General features: G+C 38.3%; 1 protein-coding gene across 3 annotated transcripts in view; it reads right to left on the bottom strand.

Annotated features, from left to right (window-relative positions):
• Positions 1-495: 495 nt before the first annotated feature.
• Positions 496-21,124, bottom strand: part of LOC135139311 (uncharacterized protein) — a 106,291-nt gene continuing 85,662 nt past the window's right edge. For 2 of the 3 annotated variants that reach the window (XM_064069506.1, XM_064069507.1), the window contains exons 6-10: positions 15,158-15,326; positions 6,317-6,468; positions 6,056-6,268; positions 5,817-5,966; positions 496-3,705 (exon numbers count right to left, since the gene is read on the bottom strand). In XM_064069506.1, coding sequence (XP_063925576.1) covers positions 2,818-3,705; positions 5,817-5,966; positions 6,056-6,268; positions 6,317-6,468; positions 15,158-15,326 — 1,572 coding nt within the window. In that variant the 3' untranslated portion in view covers positions 496-2,817. Of the gene's footprint in view, positions 3,706-5,816; positions 5,967-6,055; positions 6,269-6,316; positions 6,469-15,157; positions 15,327-18,942; positions 19,617-21,124 lie in introns of those variants that run through there. The other variant, XM_064069505.1, reaches the window with a different exon arrangement.

The following is a 21,124-nucleotide window of genomic DNA, read 5'->3' as shown; positions in this document are numbered from 1 at the left end:
TTTAGACGTCATTTCGTCGATTTCGTTTCCTACATTTCACTTTCGCGCGCGCGCCCCTTCCCCCCTCCGAACATCTTCCTTAAAAAAACTCTTAACCAAAACCAACATCTAACTCAAAGAAACTCCATACGTCAAAACGTCGTCACTTTGCCTAATTTTAGCCCTAGCAGTTTCCGCTGTTTGCGTGCACTAAGTTTAGATAAGAGGTTCCTCGTTCCTTCGAGTATCTCTCGTTCGTCGTCGTCCTCCTCCAGTTCTGGATCTTGGCAGGATACGAATCCGCTCTCTGGGCGGGAGATCGAAGGCGGCTCCAGCAGCTCGAACCACCGCTCCACTTTGGCCGTCGCGCTGAGCTAAATTCAGAAATTTAATTTTTGGGGTGCGCTTTCGAGGGTCTGCCTTGCTGCGTGCTGCTTGCTCAGAATTCCCTTTTTTAATAAATGGAAACGGGAGGCGGCGCGGGATCGTGGGGGGTAAATTACAGACGCGGACGGCTTTATTGCAAAACAAAATTTATTTAAATACATTAAAAATAACATGGGTGGGGGGCTAACAAGGGGCGGTTTGGGGAGAGAGAATATGTACATCGTCAATACTGGCTTATAAGTCGCTGGTTTATACATTTAGATTTTCAAGAATAGTTAGAGATTGATAGTAGATTTTTAAATATGTAGTGATTTATAAACTGATCTTGTAATGCACGGTACGTCAAATTATTTCGTGGGGACGATTATCGTATGGTCGAAAAAGTTTTAATACGCAGTTGGCAGTCAGTTTATGACATGGTTTGTATTTCTGTAAAGGTTGAAGTGCAAAATCTCAAAATAAAACATGAAAATAATATAGTTACACTTTGAATAGTAAAGTAGTCTAATAGTGAAACAAGAACTTTTTTATTGCATTTAGTGTATTACTCTATGACTATAACAGCTTGTAGCCAACTCTGATTCAAAATGTTTTCCACCGCAAGATACTTTTTGTTGTTTGTATCATAACAAATATAAAAATTTTTCTAACAGAATATGCTAGAAAAAATTTAATAAATTGAAAACCTGGTAGTATTTTTTTAATAATTAAATGAAGCGAAATATGTACACAGTACATAACATTAAACCACAAAATTGGGAATAATTTGACGTACCGCTGTAAAATTACAAGAGATCTATGTGCTGCGCTCTGAAGATACACTGGAATTACGTAACATAGATATATCTATAGCAATATATATATTTACAGGAAATATTTGGCGTCATCTAGCGTTTAATTGGCAATACATTTTGAGCAACGTCAGTATACTTTAGTTTTTACATGTCAAAGATGGCAAGATTATAAACGCTTAATTAAGATATCTAGACGTGGTACAACAGTTTTATCGGAAAATAAACTTTCATTTTTTAAAAATTTACAACTACAGAGTCACGTAATTCAGCAGTTTCAAGAATTATCACTGCAAAAAGTTTTTAACAAAAAAATATAAACAGGTCAGCTCTGGAATCCACTGCTAATTGAGTACTTTTTGACTTAGAGTTTAATCATTAGGGATTTTATAAACGTCTACGTTCTTTTTAGTAATTTCTGAACCTATTGTCACTTAGAAAGTGTACAGCTCTCTATTATAAATCGTGGCCAACTTTTCCACGAACATTTTCACTAAAAATACCTTTTATTAAAAAAAAGTGGAAAACATTTCTCGGACAATAGGGACGCACAACTTCCTAGAATTTGTAGTTTTCAGGTTAGAAAGAGTCAAAATGGCGCGAAATCTGCACGTGACATAATGACGTTTAAAAAAAGAAATCACATATCTATACTTTTTTAATTACAGCAGTCTACAATCTACACGTGAAAGTAAATCCCTCGTAAGTGTTGCAGAAAAACGGTCGAACAGTTTATAAATGACAAGCACAGGGATTTTTTAACGAGTTTTCCGTCAAACATCTCCCATTGTTCAAGTGGTGTTATAATGTCACGTGCAGATCTCCTGCCACTTTAAGCTACTAACTACAAAGGCGAAAAAATTGCGGTTTTTATTGTTGTCTTCAGGCATTTTCCATTACTTTTTTTGGAATTTTATTTAAACAATAAATTTTTTGAATGTCTGGAGTTCTTACGTCTGACAATTAATTACTTTTTCTAATAAAAAAATATTTTACGACTCAGTTGCGACATAATTTTAGTTTTTTTTTTTTCCAAGTACCACGTTTACATAAAACGCATTATATAAAGTTTACGGGTAACAAATAGAATCTCTACGTTCGATCGTACTATTGTAGGTATTTATTGTAGAAAACGCCTCTGCACTTCTAAATTAAAAACCTTTTGCAGCTTCTGTTCAATTTAACCGAAATTACAAGTAACAAAATCAGGAATGTCAACACACTCGGCAGAAATACTCAAAATCAATAATAAATCGCGCTAGAAATACAAAGGAAATATCTCGGAACACAAAAGACGAATTCGTGTTGACATTCCGTCGCGCGAAATTTCACGGTAACAATTTCATAAAAACCCTTAACATTTTTAAATATTGAAAATTCGTCTACACGGCTTAGTCACCTAGGATTATAAAACCTCCCGTTTTCTCCAACAATATAGCTCCAAGAGACTGCTTATCATGAAAACGCTGGATTAATACCCTAACATAAACAGGCCTATATTTACTTGGGATCCTACAATCTGGTAGCAGTTCTGGACGTGTTTTATAAACAAAACCGACGAAAAACAAAACAAAATGCTATAATTAATCCTTAAGTTAACGATCGCGAACTCTACTATCAGATATGTTGTAATGTAACAGTTTATTTACACAAGAACACGTTATTTCGTAGTGTGTCTAGCCCACATCGTGCGCTGCACTTGTGACATCAACTCACTCCTATTCGGTACTTTCTCACTGGTGGACCTGGTGATCGCCGGCCCGTTGAGGGTCCTCAAGTCATCACTAACCCTCAAAGTATCACTCAGACGCAAGTTCGCCAGCATGTTCCCCGCGTCGTCGGCGCCGCCCGACGGCACCGGCACTATCACCCGCACTCTCCCCTCGGAATCCGTGGTCGTGAGAGTACCCATCTGCGACAAAGGTTTTATGAACTGGCTGTCGCGCCGGTCCGGACTCGGCTGCCTCTGGTGCACGTTCTGCTGCACCTGCAGGTGGTTCCCTTGGGTATTCCCCTGCACTTGTAGGTGGTTTCCTTGCGGAGGCGAGTACTGAGCAGCCGGGGAGTACTGCGACTCCACGTTCCTCCCGGGACTCAGCCTCCGCTCCATCACCGGGCTGGTGCCGGCGTAGGAGTGGCGCAGCCCCATCGGCGACGACGCCATCTTCTTCTGCGGGGGCGGCTGCAGAGTGTAGTTGTTGTTGATGAGGGGCTGTCCGTACAGCCCCGACAAGAACGGCAAAGTCTGGTAGTTGTACGCGTACGGGGAGGGGTTGCTGTAGCCGCCCATGCTCTGCAGCCTCTGCAGCAGCTGCGAGTCGAAGCCGGCGTCCATCGGCGGAGGATAGGAAAAGTTGAAGACGGTTCCCGCGGGATTGTAGTTGGTCCGGAGGGGCGAGGGCGGCAGGCACGAAGTCACCGCCCGGTTCTCTATCAGTCCTTGGGGATTCAGTCCCAGAGCTTGGAATGCAGGGCTGTTGTCCAGAGAGGCCGTTTCGGAGAGGTGCTCCGAACCGTAGGCGTCGCCCGACCCCGGAGGTTGTTGCTGCTACGCGTTAAACATTTTTTACTGGTGTGCGGAAAGCGTCGCCGTCATTCCCAGGTGAGCTATTGGGGCTTTTACAATTAAGCGGAGGGAAAAATCCCGCTAGAGCACCAAATCAAAACGAAAGAGTGGCGAGATTAGGGGCCGCTTTTTTAAGACCGGGGTTGATTAAGTCTGTGTAATTTCGGGGCACCGAGAGAAATGAGCGAGGGCGATTTGAGAAAGATGATGTGTGGAATTTAATAAAGAAACGAGATGTTTGTTTCGTCGGAACAAAAGATGTGGGCTGCTCTTGATTACGTTGCATGTTTACGATGAAGGTTATTAATTTTTTTTGTGTTACTGTTACATTTGAGTTTATCTGCGTGGTATGAAACTATTTTTACATTAAATTAACAATGTGTTCATGTATTTATTCCCCTGTAGAAACGAGAAATATAGAAAGTAGGACAGGGAGAAGAGTTAGAAAGATGGAGAAAGGCAGATGAGAAAAAGGAAGCACGGGGGGAATAGAGAGAGGAAAGATACTAAGGAAAAAACTAGAGAATAAAGATGGGAAACACGGAGAGAAAGAAAGAGGAGTCAAAAGGAGAACAGAGAGAGCTGGAAAGGGGGATAGGGGAAGCCAAAGACAACAAAAAATTCTGAATAGATACGAAGGGGAACGACAAGGAAACACAATGGAGGAAAAGTGAAACAGAGAGAGGCAACACAATGAACAGAAAAAAAATGCAGAAGGGAAAAAATATACAGAGAGAGAAGAGAGAAAGGAAGGAGGGATGAGAAAGAGAAAGAGTAAAAGAAAAAGAGGGGTCACCTTTTCTTCTTAGTGTCATTATCTTTTGTTCTATTACTGAGTTCTATGAATCCAGTTGTTTTACACATCTACTAAACGTATTCTACGTTTGATCCAAGTCAAAATTACACTGAAGTATAATAAAAAACAAATCAGCCATATACTTCACTCAAAACGAATTTAAAATAAATCAAGTTTTAAGCAGTTTTTGCGCCCTCAAAAGAAAATCAGTTACTTGAAAAGCGCCAAAAACATAAAACGTCCTACTTATAATAATTAACGGAACATCCTCTGCTCTTGCACTATTCTACATGTGATATTCTATATTATTAAACTAGATCAGTTAAACTTAGCAATGCCAACAAAGAAGGACGGAATATTCGCAAACTCTAAAGCAAAGTAATGGATACTGTTAATAGTTTTCAGAAGACCGCCTTAATTAACTTAAAACGCAAACTTCAGCTGCTACAACTTTTCATTCGAAAAGTTAACGCTCGATAAAGCCGCCCTATAAAACAAAATTAAAAAACATAAAAACCGCCCGCTATCCACCGACAAATTAAAATTTTGTTTTAATGCAAATTAGTCGTAATAATGGTTTTCATTCATTTTCACTTGATGCTCTATATTTAAACGCGAGGGCGTCAACATAGGAGATTTATCAGCCCGGCACGACGAAATTACAAAAAAAGAGAGAAACAAAACTCTTGCGGACATGAAATTTTCAGGGAAATGCGACCGGCGCTCACGAGAACGACGCAACATCAACAACACCGAATGTTAATAACAGCAACTTGTTATTACCTAACATTTAGTCGTGGTGAATATGTCCAGAAGCATATGGTTATTATTATCCGAAGGTTTTGCAAAGACCTGCACACAGAATGCAAACCACTCAGATGGCAGCGAAAGCTGCGGCAAGATGATTCAGAACGGGCGAGATATTTCCCGAAGGAATCCTGGATTCGGCTGTATTTATCCTCACCAAGAACTCCAACAGATTAAAGCAAATATTATATAACAAAACAAAAACTAAAAATCTCTTGGAGTTCTTCCTGGGAATACGCTCTTGGTCAAAATTCACCAGGGAAATATCACCACTATATTAAGTCTCTGCACAATGTAATCGAAGCACAATGCGCCGCCATGCTTTCACGTCAAATTTCTACTGGAGCAGCTATATTCGATTAGAAATTTCCGTTTGAACTCCATGCAAACACTTTTCGAAGGGGTGTGAGCGCCCCTTAGTTTTCAAGGCAGCAAGCAGCAGGCAATTTATTTTTGGGACAAAGAGACACTTTACATGCTGGAAACTTACCTGGGGCATGGTTACGTGAGGCGGCGTTGGCTGCTGGCCAGACTTTTCGCCGCCCTGGAGGTGGGAGACCAGGGCGGCGATGTGGTCGAGTAACTCGCGGTTGTGGATCAACAGCTGGTGGGTCCGGGCCTGAGCTTCCAGTCTCGCACTCTAACAAAGAAAAAAATCGTCAAGATTATACGAATGACTCGGTTACAAATTTTCTAAAACGCTGCAATTTACTGTTGCACTTTGTCTACCTGCTCGGCCGCCAGCTGCTCCCTCGCCAGCTGCAGCTGCGCCAGCGCCGCCTGCGTCTGCTGGCTCTGCTGGTCGAGTTGTTCCCGCAGCAACTGCAGTTCGTGGTGCGCCGACAGAGCGCTTCCCGGCGGCGGCAGGGAATTGCTGCCGCCGCTGCCGCTCCCGCTAGTCAGCACGTCGCTGTGGGGCGAGGAGTACGTTTCCGCAGAAGTCTGCAAAGAAGGCATAAGTAAAACGTAGCGGTTCCCGGAACGGCTCACCAGGGGCGACTTCCGTGTATTCGTCGTGGGCGGGGGCGGCAAGATGTCGAGCTGCTGCGGCTTGCAGGATTTCGCGTCGGGGTAGGAGTCTCTGAGGCTGGAGTCGTCGGGGGGTAGAGACATTTTGTCGCTGGCACCTTCAAACAGCAAATCTGGAAGATTTTCGTTTTTAATAATAATAAAGATAGTCATAATTCCAAGATTATCAGTTTTGACTAAAAACGTGTTGATAATGTACACATTCAAAATATTTAGGATGCAAGAATAACGTCAGACGGCGATTGAGCCTCTTTAGAACGGCGGGGATGATGTGGGTGTTATCTGTTGAAGTAAATTTTTTATGAGGGTTGGGGGAATGCGGTAAATTAGGGGCCACTTTGTAAAATGTGGGAATGTGGAGGCGTGGAATAAAATGATGTCTATTGTAAAGCATAATGGCGTTTCTGAGAGTGGTGTATATTTAATCCTCTCGTTTTCGGTGGGTGTTGTATAAGTGTTTTAATGAAATTAAAACGCAAAGATTGGGTTGGAAGGAGTTATTAGCTTTGTTTCTTTTCAACATATCAAACGCTAACTGGGAAACTGGAACATATCTGTCTTCATCGCATTGTTGAATGACGCGGTGTATATTTTTTCATGTCATCTCGCTTCTCTGTCTACATAAACGAACCAATAAACAAAACGCAGAATTTATTTTTGCTGATTTATTAATTTACATCGTTGTTAATGTTAAAAATTGCCCCTCGTTCGTCAAACATTGATACAGCGAGCCGTTCCCTTACGACACTTTCCACATTTATAGACTTCCATAAACACCTCTTCCAAAAGCCCACTTATTACGTTAATAAAGTCGGAAAATATTTTTATTATGTTTGCGCGAAGAGATAATAAATAAATTGTGAAAATTTATGCACTGGCGGTGTTTAGTGTTATTTCGGCGGTCTATCTGATTTATTAGCGTTACTTCAGCGATATTTTACGCTCGTAATAAAGCGTGCACCTCGAGAAAATGAATTTCCCAAGTCTCTTAATTTTTCAGCTCCATCTGCTCCCAACAGTAAATATAAACATCAAAAGAGCTTAACTATCCGACGGAGACCCACTTTCAAAAATAGCTCCCCCGCGACAAAAGAAAATGCAAAAACGCATAAAATGTCGTCGAACCTGAGCACGTATTCCGCAACACCCTGTTTATTCTTAGGTCACTGCGAAATCGTCGGTGACGTCAATAGTGCACTCAGAGATCGAGTCGGTCGTTTCTTTAACAATTATTTATTAGAGGTTCGCGGAACGATGTGTGTTATGGGTTTTAGAATTTCTAGTAGAAAGCGAAGAACATAAAACGATTTTAATGTTGCCGGATTTTTACAGTGATAATTGTTACCTTGACACACGATTGTTAATCCTAAAACTAAAATGGTTTAGATTAGGTGACCGTGGCCTCTTATTTAAAAAAAGAAAAATATTTATTATTTGGAAGGGAAAAGTAGACGAAGACCAGTAATTGAGAATACGTCATGGGAGCATTGTGAAAGAGCTTTTTTATCGCAGAAAACGCACATATTTTTTATTCATTAGCTAATATATGCCATTTTTGTTTATTAAAATTTACATACAAATCTCGCTTTTCCTATGTTTCGAGAACTACTTTTTCAATTTTTTCTAAATCTAGTGAAAATTGTGTTTTCAATCAATATAACTTCTTCTTGAGTTAATTTACGTTTTAGTAAAAATATTAGTGTTAAAAAAATAAATTGTTTATGGTGGCACTTAAATTAGAAGTCTGGACACAGTTTTCTGAGACACGACTGACTTTTTTCTGTCACTAGCATGCTATTTTTACACAATAAAGTTAAATTGCCACCATCCTGTACTCCAAAACAATCATCAACGTTTCTTCTAATTCCTGCTATTTTTAAATCATCCGCATAAATAAAAGCTTTGTCTTTTGTACGGTTAACGTCATTGTTAAAGATTAAAAATGAAAGTGGGCCAAGATTAGATCCCTGAACAACAACGCTGTTTACGTAATACTTAAAAAAAGCTGAACAAACACTTTTTCACGATTTTCTTATACCGATAAATAAGTAATCGAGAAATATCAATATTTTTTATCATTATCACTATTATCATGAACGCGTGACTAAAATAATCTTCGGTTTCGTGTTAATTCAAGCCCGTTTTTTGGAGCTTTTTTATTTCCAGAATCCATTAGTGTCTCTAAAATGGTTCGACTTGATAACAAATGAATTGCGCACGAGAAGAACACTCGTGATATATCACCGCCCCCAGAGCAGGTTTTTCCAACGCATCGAGATAATGGAAATGAAAGTTTTAGAAAACTAACGTCAAATGCGAATTCCGGCGATTGATAGGTGCGATTTTTCCGATACTATTACTTTTTTATTCCGGCCGGAAGCTAAACGGCCGACTTTCAATAGCATAAAAGCCCTCGAGCTTTCGTTGTCGGAATATTTTATTTCAGTTAAGCTTCATCAAAATAAACTACGGCGAAGGAAAGTTGCGGTTACGGGTCAATATATCATAATTCTTATCACATTATATTACATACAGGTTGGGTGTTATCATCATTCACCCCGGAGAGGGTGCTTAAAATTCTGAAAGCTCGGGCAGCGGACGCGCTGTTTTCACTTTCGGCGAGGTAAAAGTTTGGTGTGTACTATATTTTATTAATAGATACGAGGGTTTATAAAAATATATTTAGAATGTATTGTTGTAAAAATAAGACGTGAGTAAATAAATAAAGTGGGTTTAAATATACAGTAACTGACCGCGGAAGCCGCTACGGAAATGTCTCTCGAAGTCGACAGGAGGCTGACGGTTTTTGCTTATCGCTTTGTTTGTTTTGGAGAGGTTGGTGGTGAGCATTGACAAGCAGGTTTTTGGGCTTCCTGATGGCAAAATGTGGGACAGGACAACATTTATAAGACGTCAATTTGGTGTAGGTGCTCAAGGTTGCTACACTTGTTGTAAAGTGTACTCAATTTTTAATTGTGTTCGAACGTGCGTACAGTTTTATGCTTTCCTTGAAAATTATTAAGCAATTATGTTATTTACGATGGAAAATATGGCTGTCTATATGAGAGAAGTGCCCCAGTCGTAGGTGAAGATCACGTTTTGAGTTTATGGTTTTTCTAGAAATAAAAGCCTTCATGCACGTAATATTTCAAGACAGTTGTGGTACAGGTATTAAATATAGAATTCTAAAGCTGAAATGCCTGAAATTGTTACGAACATCAACTGAATAGACACTTTTAATTTCCCTAAGATTCCTGCAGCTAATCCAGTCAAATCTTCATCTGAAACGTCTTCCCACACTTTCACGTTCCAACACAAGCAGCCCATCCGCTTTAATTATTATTATTTCGGTAGGTAACTCCGTAAAGTTCCGGAGTGTGGAAGTTGTTTCTTGCTACCATTGGCTCAAGAAACCTGATTACACCAGTATTTGCTGTTATCTGTTATTCCGAAGTTACGCGGGTTTCATAACTCTCTTTTCGGAAAGTTTAAGCCTTTGCGTTGTTGAGAAGTTCAAACAAGAGATGGTAAACAGGCCGCGTTCCAACTTTTCAGACATGTGAAAAAGCGTCTGCGAAACCGAAAACGACGCGTAATGACGTCCTACTTCACAACAATGCATCTTTGGAGCTTTTGGCAGCGGTTCATCGACGAATTTACCACATCAAAAACGAACAGAATAAAGACATTTATTTTAATTAGACGAAAAAAGCGTCCGAAGTTCTTCTGGGAACGATTTGTTTACTTTCAATTTCTTTGGTTTCATTGCGGCCATAAATTTTTACAGCTTTTAAAAAATCGGGTGTTGAGAGGAGCGCAATGGAGGAGTGCGGAATCCGGTCGGCTAGTTTTTTCTTAACCACAAGACGACCTCTGTTTACTACAGGTTTCGATTCATGTATTTTAATGAAATTTTAGAACAAATGGTACGACGTGTTTATTCGGAACGATGTTAAGCTTCATAGATCCTGGCGGTAATATGAGCGAAATAAATACCAACATGGCTCGATCCGACGTAAATCTGTTTGATCTGTTGAGATAATTTCGACGCCAGTATTACTGGCTAATTAATTACTCTATTATTAGCAAAGGAGAAGCGCGAAAAACATACACTTATAGCGAGCCGGGGTTTTAAATAGCAGTACTCAAAGCAAAGTGCGTGCGACGCATCGCTTGTATTTTTGATTATATTTATCCGAGGGGGAACGAAAATACCTGCAACAATTTGATGATTCATAAACTGTGCTAGTTGTGAAGTGTTGCAGGAGTTGTTGCATAACAACTATGGCGAACTTGAGAGAGTTTCCAACTCTGAAGCACTACTGGTCTGGATTTGACGCTTCAAAATTGAGGCACGAGTGGGAAAATTGGAGAACTTTCGTATTTATTTCAGGTATAGAGGAATGCGGCGCTGCACTAGAACAAGGGATGCGTTGGTAGTTAAGGGTCACGGTTGTAGTTTCAAATAAAAAAAAAGCCTGATTTACGTTGTTAAGACACGAGATTATAGGCAACCCTCTACAAACCTAGTTGTGTGGTCTAAGAAACAACTTATGTAATTTGATGATATAGTGGGCAGCAAAAATTAGATCACCAATCAAAAAAAAAAAAAACACGATATATTTAATACTACGCTACATTGCTAGTATTAAATACACTGGACGTGCCCGAAATACCTCAGTATTTCTTCATCAACTTGACGCATATTTTTTGGGTTAGTTCCTAATTCTTGCCTCTTCGTCGTCAGACAAAGCTTGTTTATCACCCCAAATTGCGAAAGGCCAAAAAAATAAATCAATAAATGAGACAAACAGCACACAAAAACGGCAACGAAGGAATAAGGTGGTAAAAAGGAACATGGATAATGGATGAGTTATGATGGAGCAGCATCTAATTAGCAGAAAGTGCGAACCTGAGAGACGACCCAGATCTCTTTTCCAATGTGCTCCCTGTACAGATAATTAAGAGATGCCGCGTCACAAAAACCTGCTAAATCTCAACTTCTAACCTCATTTCGCGAAGTGACACATGCACCTCCGCTAATTAAATATCTGGTGTGCATTTTCCAGGAAGGAAGCCGTAACGTCGGACGTAAATATAGCTCGAAATCAGGAAACTCCACCATATTGTTTCAGGCCTATGTATTTTAAGCCCAGAAATAAAACTATTGTTGGCAGTACTTAAAGATCTCAAAACAAGTCGTAATTTCCACACGTTTAAAATTTTTACAAGCAATCGTAAATGCTCAATTTATTTTCATTTTCGTAATCTAAATCGATTTGCAGACGTCTGACGGAGACGTCTGAAAGGAACCACAACGAGCGATTTGGTTAATTTCACAGAAGCGGGGTTTAGACGCTATTTCTAGCGGGGTTCGTAACGTTAATTGCCATAACAACCGGTAAAAATACGCTGATAAAATGGTTTTAAACTAAACCCACCACTTGTCACATTTACCGTTGTTTTGCAAAGTTCGCACTCGTAAATTGGAATTTTTCAACAACAGTTAAAGTCCAGAAACTTACAGCTAACTTTAAACTCTTTTATTGCATTTCGGCTAATTTGTGTAATAATAATAGTGCAAATAGCCAGTTTTACAATGTGATGTAGTCGGCCGGAAAATCGTCTTTAATTTCAATAGAAGTTTGCTCAACCCATGTTAAAAGACGAGATTATACAATATCAAGGAAGTTCCCAATCCGAGGATCCGACTCGATCTAATAATCAACTTTTACTCTCTATACTCCATTGTAATAAGGTCCATTTGGCGAATGGCCAATTGCATGTCTCTCGACGTTTGATAGCTCCTAGATTACGAAAAAGTAGCCCCGATTTCGTCTGTCTGCCGTCTTTGGCGAGCACACAGATAATCTCCGAAACGATAGGACTGATTACTGTAAAATCTTGCACAGACTCTAATCGCTAATTGCTAATCACAATTCATCCATCCCTTCCAGAGGCTTGATGACGTCATCTGACAAATTCGTTTCAGATTTACTTGGTACTCGTCTACGAATGATTTTTTCTCGACCTCAGATCGTTCCCATGTTTTCGCTTTTTTCTGGCGAGGAAACCCTCCACTATTTGTCATTCATTATCCGCGTTTTGACAGCCGACAAGACAATTAGGGCGGCGCTGCCGCGGAATTCCGAGTATCCGAACCGCCATTTTGCCCACAATTACCTAATATCGCTTTTAAATAGATCTTCTTTGCGTAATTGACTCTAATTTTATGCTGACAAGTTTACGTTTAGAACAATCTAGCAAATGGCCGATGAACCCCCATTTCAAAAGCAGACACCGAGACACGAAGACTAAAAATAGCGGGACACAATTCGACTAATTGCTCGACGAGTCCTCCAGGACAAATAAGGATTCGGGAGGAGTGGCGCAGATTAAATTTATATAAGAGTCGGATTGTTTGTACAAATGCGCTTGAACAATCGAGGATTAAGGTGCAATCGATGCACTCCCGTGGGAGGTGGATTTTCGATGCGAAGCTTGACGTGGTGGTAATGAGAGGTGTATTGCATGTGATGTAGGGGACAATGTAGAGGGAGAAAATTGAATTAGTTGTGCAAATTCGCTTATTTAGATCAAGGAAACTAACGTCCGGTAACGTAAGTGAACTGTAAATCATTGTTTTTGCAATCGTGATTGATATTAAAGATAACTCGGTTAATAACAATCATGATTGCTACTGGAGAAATAACATAAACCGGGATAATGGTGATCTCACTACGAGAAATGAGAAATTGAATTTATTACCTTTTGCGTTTCCGCTGTTTAATAAATGCAGCTGTTCAAAGGCGAAATTATAACTAATTAATCACACGTAATTTATATCTGTGTGTGGCCGTCTGGAATTCGATAGAAACAAACTGAGAAATAAAGTCAATTTTTTTGCACTTGTCGAATAATCGAAGTAATGAAGCTAATGCTTACGTCACTGACGTCATAACTTCGAAGTTATCACCAAATATTTTCAATACAACCTAGTAAAAGTTCAAAGCAAGTGGTTTAATAATTCCGTAGATTAGCAGTTTACTGAAGTTTTAGTAAAAATATCACAGACAGACTGGAATATAAACTTGCGCTTTCAAGAAATAAAATAACTAGCTGTCTAAATTTTGACGCCGCTAAGTGTTTAAAATATTTTGCTAATAAAATGTAGTTCATATGAAAAACCTCGCACATTTGTCAGGTTTCATGACTGAATTTTTCATCGCTCTGTTCTCCACTTTAGATCGTTGTGTATGTACATAGTGCACGCGATTTATTTTTGTAAGAATACTGCAGCAATATGTTAGTCTTTTAAAATTTATGGTGTGTTAAATTAACTATACCATTAGCGTTATTAGATGTGAAAAAAATATTAATATAGATCTAAGTTGAGTATATTTAATTTAAATAAATAAAAGACACATTCATAAGCTAGTTTATTCACTCTTCTCTCTAATACGTTCGTTTTAAGTGTGTTTCATCACTACTTAAGGCGTTGCAACCAATCCGAATCATCTACGTAGCAAATGTCACGACTTCTATATCTCGTGCGCTTTTGAATAAACAAAGTATTGTTACTTGTTTGTGAACAATAGAAAAAATACATTGTAATATAGTGGTAGCCTTGGATCGGACCGGCTGTGAAACCTGTGAACGTATTTACTTTGAAAATTTTTCAAATTTTTATTATAATCCAGATTCTTTCGGTCATTTCATTTAAACGTCATTTATTGTTGAAAATTCGACTAGTTTATATATTTTGTCCTTTATTAACTAATACACAGGTACATTGACCATCAGTAATTCATGAATCAAAAAGTTAGAAGAGAGACTCAGTAAATTTTAAGTGAAACATCCTGTACGATCGCTATTACTATTAAAATACCGAAGCAATATTCAGACGAAAATAAAAAAGAAACGTACGTCAAGAAGACATGAATGAAAATGAGTGAATTAAATGAATCCTGCGTAAGTTGCGTAAAAATACAATTTTATAAACTGACGAGATTTTACTTTTCACTTTCTTAGATGTAATAAAATAAAAAAGCCCGAAATACATTTATAACCGATCCGAATCCAAATAAATCATCTCAAAGATTTCCGACAGTATGCATAAACACGCTTTCATTTTCTTTTGAAACAAAACTACAAATTGTCCGCCACAGCGCCAAGTTTCTCTATCAATGAAGAAAAAAAAATAATACCTTGACTTTTATTGAATGAACCGGAGCACAAATTTTTACAATAACTTATGTCACGCTCAAGCTCTTTAGCTACAATCGCCACTCCAACTGTTGCCAACTCTCATAACCATAACACCGGCGTTGATAATGAAACAGAATTCGCCGCTCCGTTTTCCTCACCTTAACGTGTAAACACGGATTCCCTGTATATTGTTAAGTAAAGCCATTCCCGCTCAACATTACGCCAATAAAAAATAAACTCTTCATGTATGTTATCGGACACGAAGCAGTTGGAAGAACGTGTTGTGTCTTAAAACAAACACGAATTCGCGGACTTTATGCCGTCTTTGATTGAAGTGTTAGTACAACGATCAAAATCGCTGGCCGATTGGCGCCATTTACGTCTGCGAGCGTTTCCCGAAATTCCCTCGAATTTTTCGGGCAAGGTGTGCACTTGAACTAAATCTGGCCAGAAGTATGCCGGGCCATTTGTTAATTTAATTAAGCGCGACCTCTATGACAAAAACGTCGTTTCCGTCCTTTGGAAAGTCGTGCGTTGGCCGAAATTAATCAATTCGGGGCTCTGACAGGCATGACGAGCGCCCGCGAAACGTACCTTTCTTCGGCTTGTCGGTTATGTCGCTTAAACGGTCGCTGAGCAAGTCTTGAGTAAGCGTATCTTGTTCGTCCTGGTCCTGAGCCTCGTTCTCAGGAGCGGTTATGGACAGTTTATGGCACACTTCGAAAGCTTGACCTATCGTCCTGACTACTCGCATGGCTTGGCTCTGTAACAAGGAAAATGTTATTGTGTACAAAAACATGTATGTTGGACTACTTCGTATACCTATGCTTTTTTCTTAACTGATCAAATTAAGTCAAAAGTGTCTTATTTGGTCAAAATTTACAAGCCGATACGTCCAATTACCTCGCCAATTAATACAGCTACCTCGAGGTTCCGAATCATTAGCCATGAAATTTAATCATTTAGCTGTTAAGGAACTTAAGTTCAGTTAAAAATCCATTTGAATTTATTAATTAACTCAAAAAAATTAGTCTCCATAACATCAACTCGACATACAAAAAGAAAACACGAAAACCCATTTAAACACACTATGATTATTAGAAAAAATTAAAGGTGTTGAACAAACTCTAATCGCTGGTAACAATTTTTTTCCTCCCGGACATAGAAAAAGACACTAAGAAGTTCGAAATTAAAATTTTTAGAGAAATGTTTCCGAATCTTCTACCTTCCACAAAGAAAAGTCAGAGACAACAATTCCCATTTACTCCTTTAGGCGCCTTTAGGTGATTAGAAAAAAAATCCAAAGAACTTCGCCTCCACAGACAAGAAAGGCAATTATTACATTTAAAAACCACATGGCCCATTGAAGATTCAACAAATCAACTAAAAATAAAAATATCTATATTTCCTGTTAAATATTTATGAATGTTTGGCCAAATATGTGTTATAAATTAAAGTTAATTATTCGCAACAAATTTAAGTACCTAAACTGATAGTGTTTTAACATTATTTAAAAAATATACTTCCGATGGCTGAGTAGATTGACACTAACTGCTGTTTTGCTAACAAGGTTAGTATCATTAGAGAGAGGGTAAATATACTATTTTTATCCCAAAATATGGGTGTTAAATTTGGTGTATAAATTACTTGTAATGTTTAACTTTTTACTAGAAGCTGTCGTCTTTGAATAAAACATGACATATATTTAAATGAGAGAAAAATGTATTCTCAGCACATGTTTAACTTCGACTGTTTATGTTTATATTTGGAAAAATTCCACTATTAAGTACGTGCCGATAACCAGCATCAGCGGCGACAGATCAAAGTATGCATTTATGTTAGTAGAAAATGAAATTTGATTGATTTTGTCTCCTCAAAACAGAGGAGAGGACTAATTAATTAATTAGTATTCATAAACTACAACTACGGAAGTGCATTATTTGACGTCATAAAATTGTTAGTAGGGATATTTAGACAAATTTTGGTTAATGTTTTACCATCTATATGATGTTTTTAATTATACATACAAAATTTCACGGCAATCGAAAATTATCTAGCTAATAAAAATCGACACACAGGACAGACAGACGAACGGTAACGGGGAACCTATTTTTTCGTACTCTAGAGGTCAGTAATTGTCGAGAAAGCATGAAAGTAGCAAGTCACCCGACGGACTAGATTCCTTAGCTTACGCTCGGGAAATATAAAGGGTTCACTCTAAGTAAATAATGGTTGATTAAAAGCTATCCATCCACTTAACAAAATTTCCATTAAGAACAATTTATTATTCTATTCTACATTTTTAACGATGATTATTATTTGCAGACGTGTTGACTAACAGTGGACAATAAATCCTATTTATTTGTGGGTTCGTCGGAAAAAATAATGACGAAAGTCGCTCTAGTTTGTGTATTTCCAAAGATTTTGTCGCTTTGGTGCACAAATACAGAAAACTGTTGAAATCTTTATGTTAATTGGCAGCTAATTTTATCCATAAAAAATCTTGTATATTTAATACACCGTATGATTTTTTAAATTTCTCGTCTAGTTGGCCATGGCGCGTACGTCAGCAGTGCAGTCGAAACGGCTGACGTAAGCTTCATGGCCAACTAAAGCATAAATTTAAAAAATCACCCGATATACTAATTTGAAAAGAACTCCTTCCTTCCTAGTTAGAATCCTAAATTTTTAGAAATATCACTATTTTAATTATTGCGACTTAAACATAATACTGTTAAGTAACTAACTAATGTTATTATTTGAAAAAAAATTGCTGGATTATTTTCATTGTATAAAACATTATAAGACTTTTTAGCTTATTTTTAAAAGGAAACACGACGATGAAATTTCGATACCTAATTATGATACATCCTGTACGTTTCTACAAATAGTTACTTTAAATCGATCGTTGAAATTTGTTTGATTCTGTATTTTTAAAACAGCAAGCATCTCAAGTTTTGATTGCACATCTCATTTATTGGTAAATTGAAATCTCATTAAAATCAAATTTCACGACAGGTTAAAAACGCGATCAGATCTGACGCCAAAAATATCAAATAGTTAAAAATTAATTAAATTTCAATTTTTTTAAACAAACATCAAATGGCTTCCGCTAAAATTCAAAATGTTAAATATAATAATAGCATACCGCTCAGTTTGATTTTTATTTATAAAAACGGTATCAATATCAATATTGTACATTTTTTGGGGATTTTTTAACACGAGGGCTTTTTCCCTTATATTAGGCGATTTTTTAAATTTCTGCTCTAGTTGGTCATAGCGCTTACGTCAGTCGTTTCAATTGCGCTACTGACGTACCTGCCGTGGCCAACAACAACAAGGACAGAAATATAAAAAATCACACTGTCCAAACGTATTATAAACAGTAACTAGGAACATATTATTGTATGTTTGACTGCGATATATTCATGGAACACGCACATAGTTAAATTTTAAATCTAAAAATTTTAGGAGAACGCTAATATCAAATCCAATTTTATGGTAATTCAGTGTTAGGCACCATTAACAAATTATTGCCCATAAGTCATCCAAAATTACAACAACGAAAATTCAACTTTATAAGTGTTTCAAATAAGGTAGCTAATATACCGCAAAAATATTATTGTTGATGTGGTAAAAAAAGTTAACTCCAAATGTACTCCTTCAAAAGTGGTCTAAAAACATTTGGAAAAAGAAAAGAAAAATGTGAATAAAGGAGTTTTTTTTGTGTTAGAATTTTAACTTCGCAATGACAACATTATTGAAAAATCTACACACTGTACAGACGCAGAACGTGAAATCTAGTCTCTATATAAACATAAAAGCTGGATTATTGAAGACAAGAACTGTTCCCAACGAAATACTGACTCTAGAATACAAGAATATTCCTATAAGTTTTCAATGGAAACTTGTTTTTGAGATTAGGAATTCCTTGGGAAAATCGATGTTATAATCAATTACATGTAGAGGCTCAAAAATAAGAGAATTTATTTAGTTAATACAACAATTTTCATGGTTTCTTTTCGAAATATAAAAGAGAACTATTGAAATTCTCGCAAGGAAAAACGTTTTTACGTTTACAAATTATTTCAAGTTCTGTACACTGCAGTACCAGAAAAATAAACTTTGACTCGAAACTAGTTCCACTTATTTGACTCTGACAAAGCAAAATTTTCAAAACTTTATTTAAACCGAAAACAAAATTCCGCCCGTCAAACTTTGACGAGCTTCACAAGATGCTAAGAAAGCTGCCTCTCGTCAGAACATTCTGCCTCTTGTAAATATAATAAAACAAACTCGAAAGCACATAGTTGTTAATATTTTATACGACCGCCATCATTCTTAACGATCCGGCAATGAAAATGCTTAAGTTCAAGTACCTCTAAGTCGGAATCTTCAAAACTAGGAGTCCGGTGCAAAATCCCGTTACAATAACTAGAACTCCGCCTCAATTCCGGTTCCGGACCCTTATCCCCCGGTTTCCAATCGTGAGGCTTCAAGGTACGCCCTACGATCTCCGGTTCCCGAAACGACAACTTTTTCCTTGGCCTTTCCAAAGCCAAAGCGGCAGTCTCCCTACATTCACTCATCTTATCCACACAAACAGTAGCCGGTCGCGACCTTTGAGCACTCTCCCTTTCTTCATCCGAGTCCTGGGTGATCTCGATCTTGATCGGGTACGACCCCACCGAATTCTGCTTCTGCAGAGCATTCTTCTTCGTGTGCGAGTTACTGTAGACGTGGTTCTTCTCCTTGGGACAGTGCTTGAAGATATAATCAATCGCGTGCGTCACAGGCTTCTTGTGGTGCTCACCATCCACGTTCTTCCCGGTCTTCAGTACGTCCCCCAGGTTCATCAGCTTGTTCCTCGCTTTCGTGAGCATGTCTTGCTTCTTCTTCACCACGACCTCCGGGTCCGGCATGTCGATGCTAGAGTGGCGCGCTCTTACCATCTTGGCTTTCTTACTCATCTTCTTCAAAGAAGAAGGGTCCGAACGTGTCCATGCTCGACGATTTCGAAGCACGTTTCGTTCGCAACCAGTGCGGAAAAGTCATTTTTCGAAACACTCGTTCACTGCGGCCGCTCTTCGAAGGCGACGCCGGCCACTAACGAACTGATTAGGATGGAGTTGGCAAGTGGCGTCGCGACGCGCGGCCTCGCAAATATACACCTAGACGCTGTACTTGATTTTGAGCTTATTTATATCTTCCGATCTATTGCACTTCGCTTTAAATTAAAATCGACGTTTCGATATCTGTCGATAGAGTGGAGATGTGGGAGCAATTTTCGTAGTGACGTGGATGGGGGGGTGGCGATGGGGCGGAGGGTTCAGGGGTCCAAGGTGATTTTATTCCGCGAAAAGTCTGTTGATTGGCGGACACGAATAGACCGGAATTAATGGGTACTAAAGCGGCTGAGAGCAAATTAGTTGTTAGGGTGAGGTGCTAAAGAAGGGTCAATTGCGTCACAATAAACGTACGAAACGACGTCAAGTGGAGACGGGATGTTCAATTTTTTGTTAAACGTAAAATATACATACACTGATTATATTTTATATCGAAATTTTTGTCTAATTTTACGAATATAGGTGAAAGTGTGAATGATCTTCGAAACATATTTATCTAAAAAAAAATCCAGCGGGTCACTTCCCTGGAGTAACTTTCTTTCTATTACAAACATCGAAACCTTCCTGTTCCACATTCTTTTAATACACTTTTCCACTTTATCTAACGACGCCGTAAAACAATTTCCCTAAATTCAAGTGGTGCAAAGTAAACACAATTTTATTTTTATCGTGACACGTAAAGACTGTCACTGTGAGTACAACTTTTCACGCTTCATAGTTTCAAGTGTTGATTAAACCGTTGCGTCGGTTTGTTGGTGGTGAAAATTGATTGCCTTGGCTAAGAAATTAGCCAAAATTTTTTCGCCAACCACAGGTATTTCTGGCCGCCCAAAGTAAACATACGAGGTACTGGTTATTGATCCCGTAATTAGTGGGTCAGGTCAGGACCGTAATTTTCAAAGAAAAACGTTTGGCATTTTTCTAATTCTCGAAAACACAAAGTAATTATAAACTAAAATGACACACGTACAGGAAATGACCTTAATGTTAAGTCAATGCTGACCAATATTTCTCGTGTTACAGTTTTGAAAATAGGATTAATGTCCGTGCCAAGAGTCAAAGAGGTCCTGTGAAATTTTATCTACAGTACAATTTATCTACCGTCTAAATTTAAAGAAACAAATTCGTACTCACCAACTAAAATAATCAAAAATTCATTATGTTTCGTCGAAGGAAATTTAGTTGATTTTTCATCAAAATTTGAAAAATGGACACAGTCAGGGCCGTGTCGGCGCCACGTGCTGCAAGTCGTTCTTGACAATTTGCCAGTCATGTATGCAATTTCTTCAATAACAGCGCATTCCACTAAGGTGTACAATACATAATTTCGAACAATGCATAACAATTCTGAGTATTTTACAAAACTTTGGCATTAGTAACCGACTCCATCAAAACAGTTTACTATACGCAGACAGAAAGTAATATGTAGTGTGTT

This window comes from Zophobas morio, unplaced genomic scaffold (genome assembly GCF_036711695.1).
Source record: "Zophobas morio isolate AGI-343-1 ecotype UQ-CSIRO unplaced genomic scaffold, CSIRO_AGI_Zmor_V1 ptg000031l, whole genome shotgun sequence".
In the NCBI taxonomy this organism is placed as follows: Eukaryota; Metazoa; Arthropoda; class Insecta; order Coleoptera; family Tenebrionidae; genus Zophobas; species Zophobas morio.
This window is presented reverse-complemented; position numbering and strand designations above follow the sequence as displayed.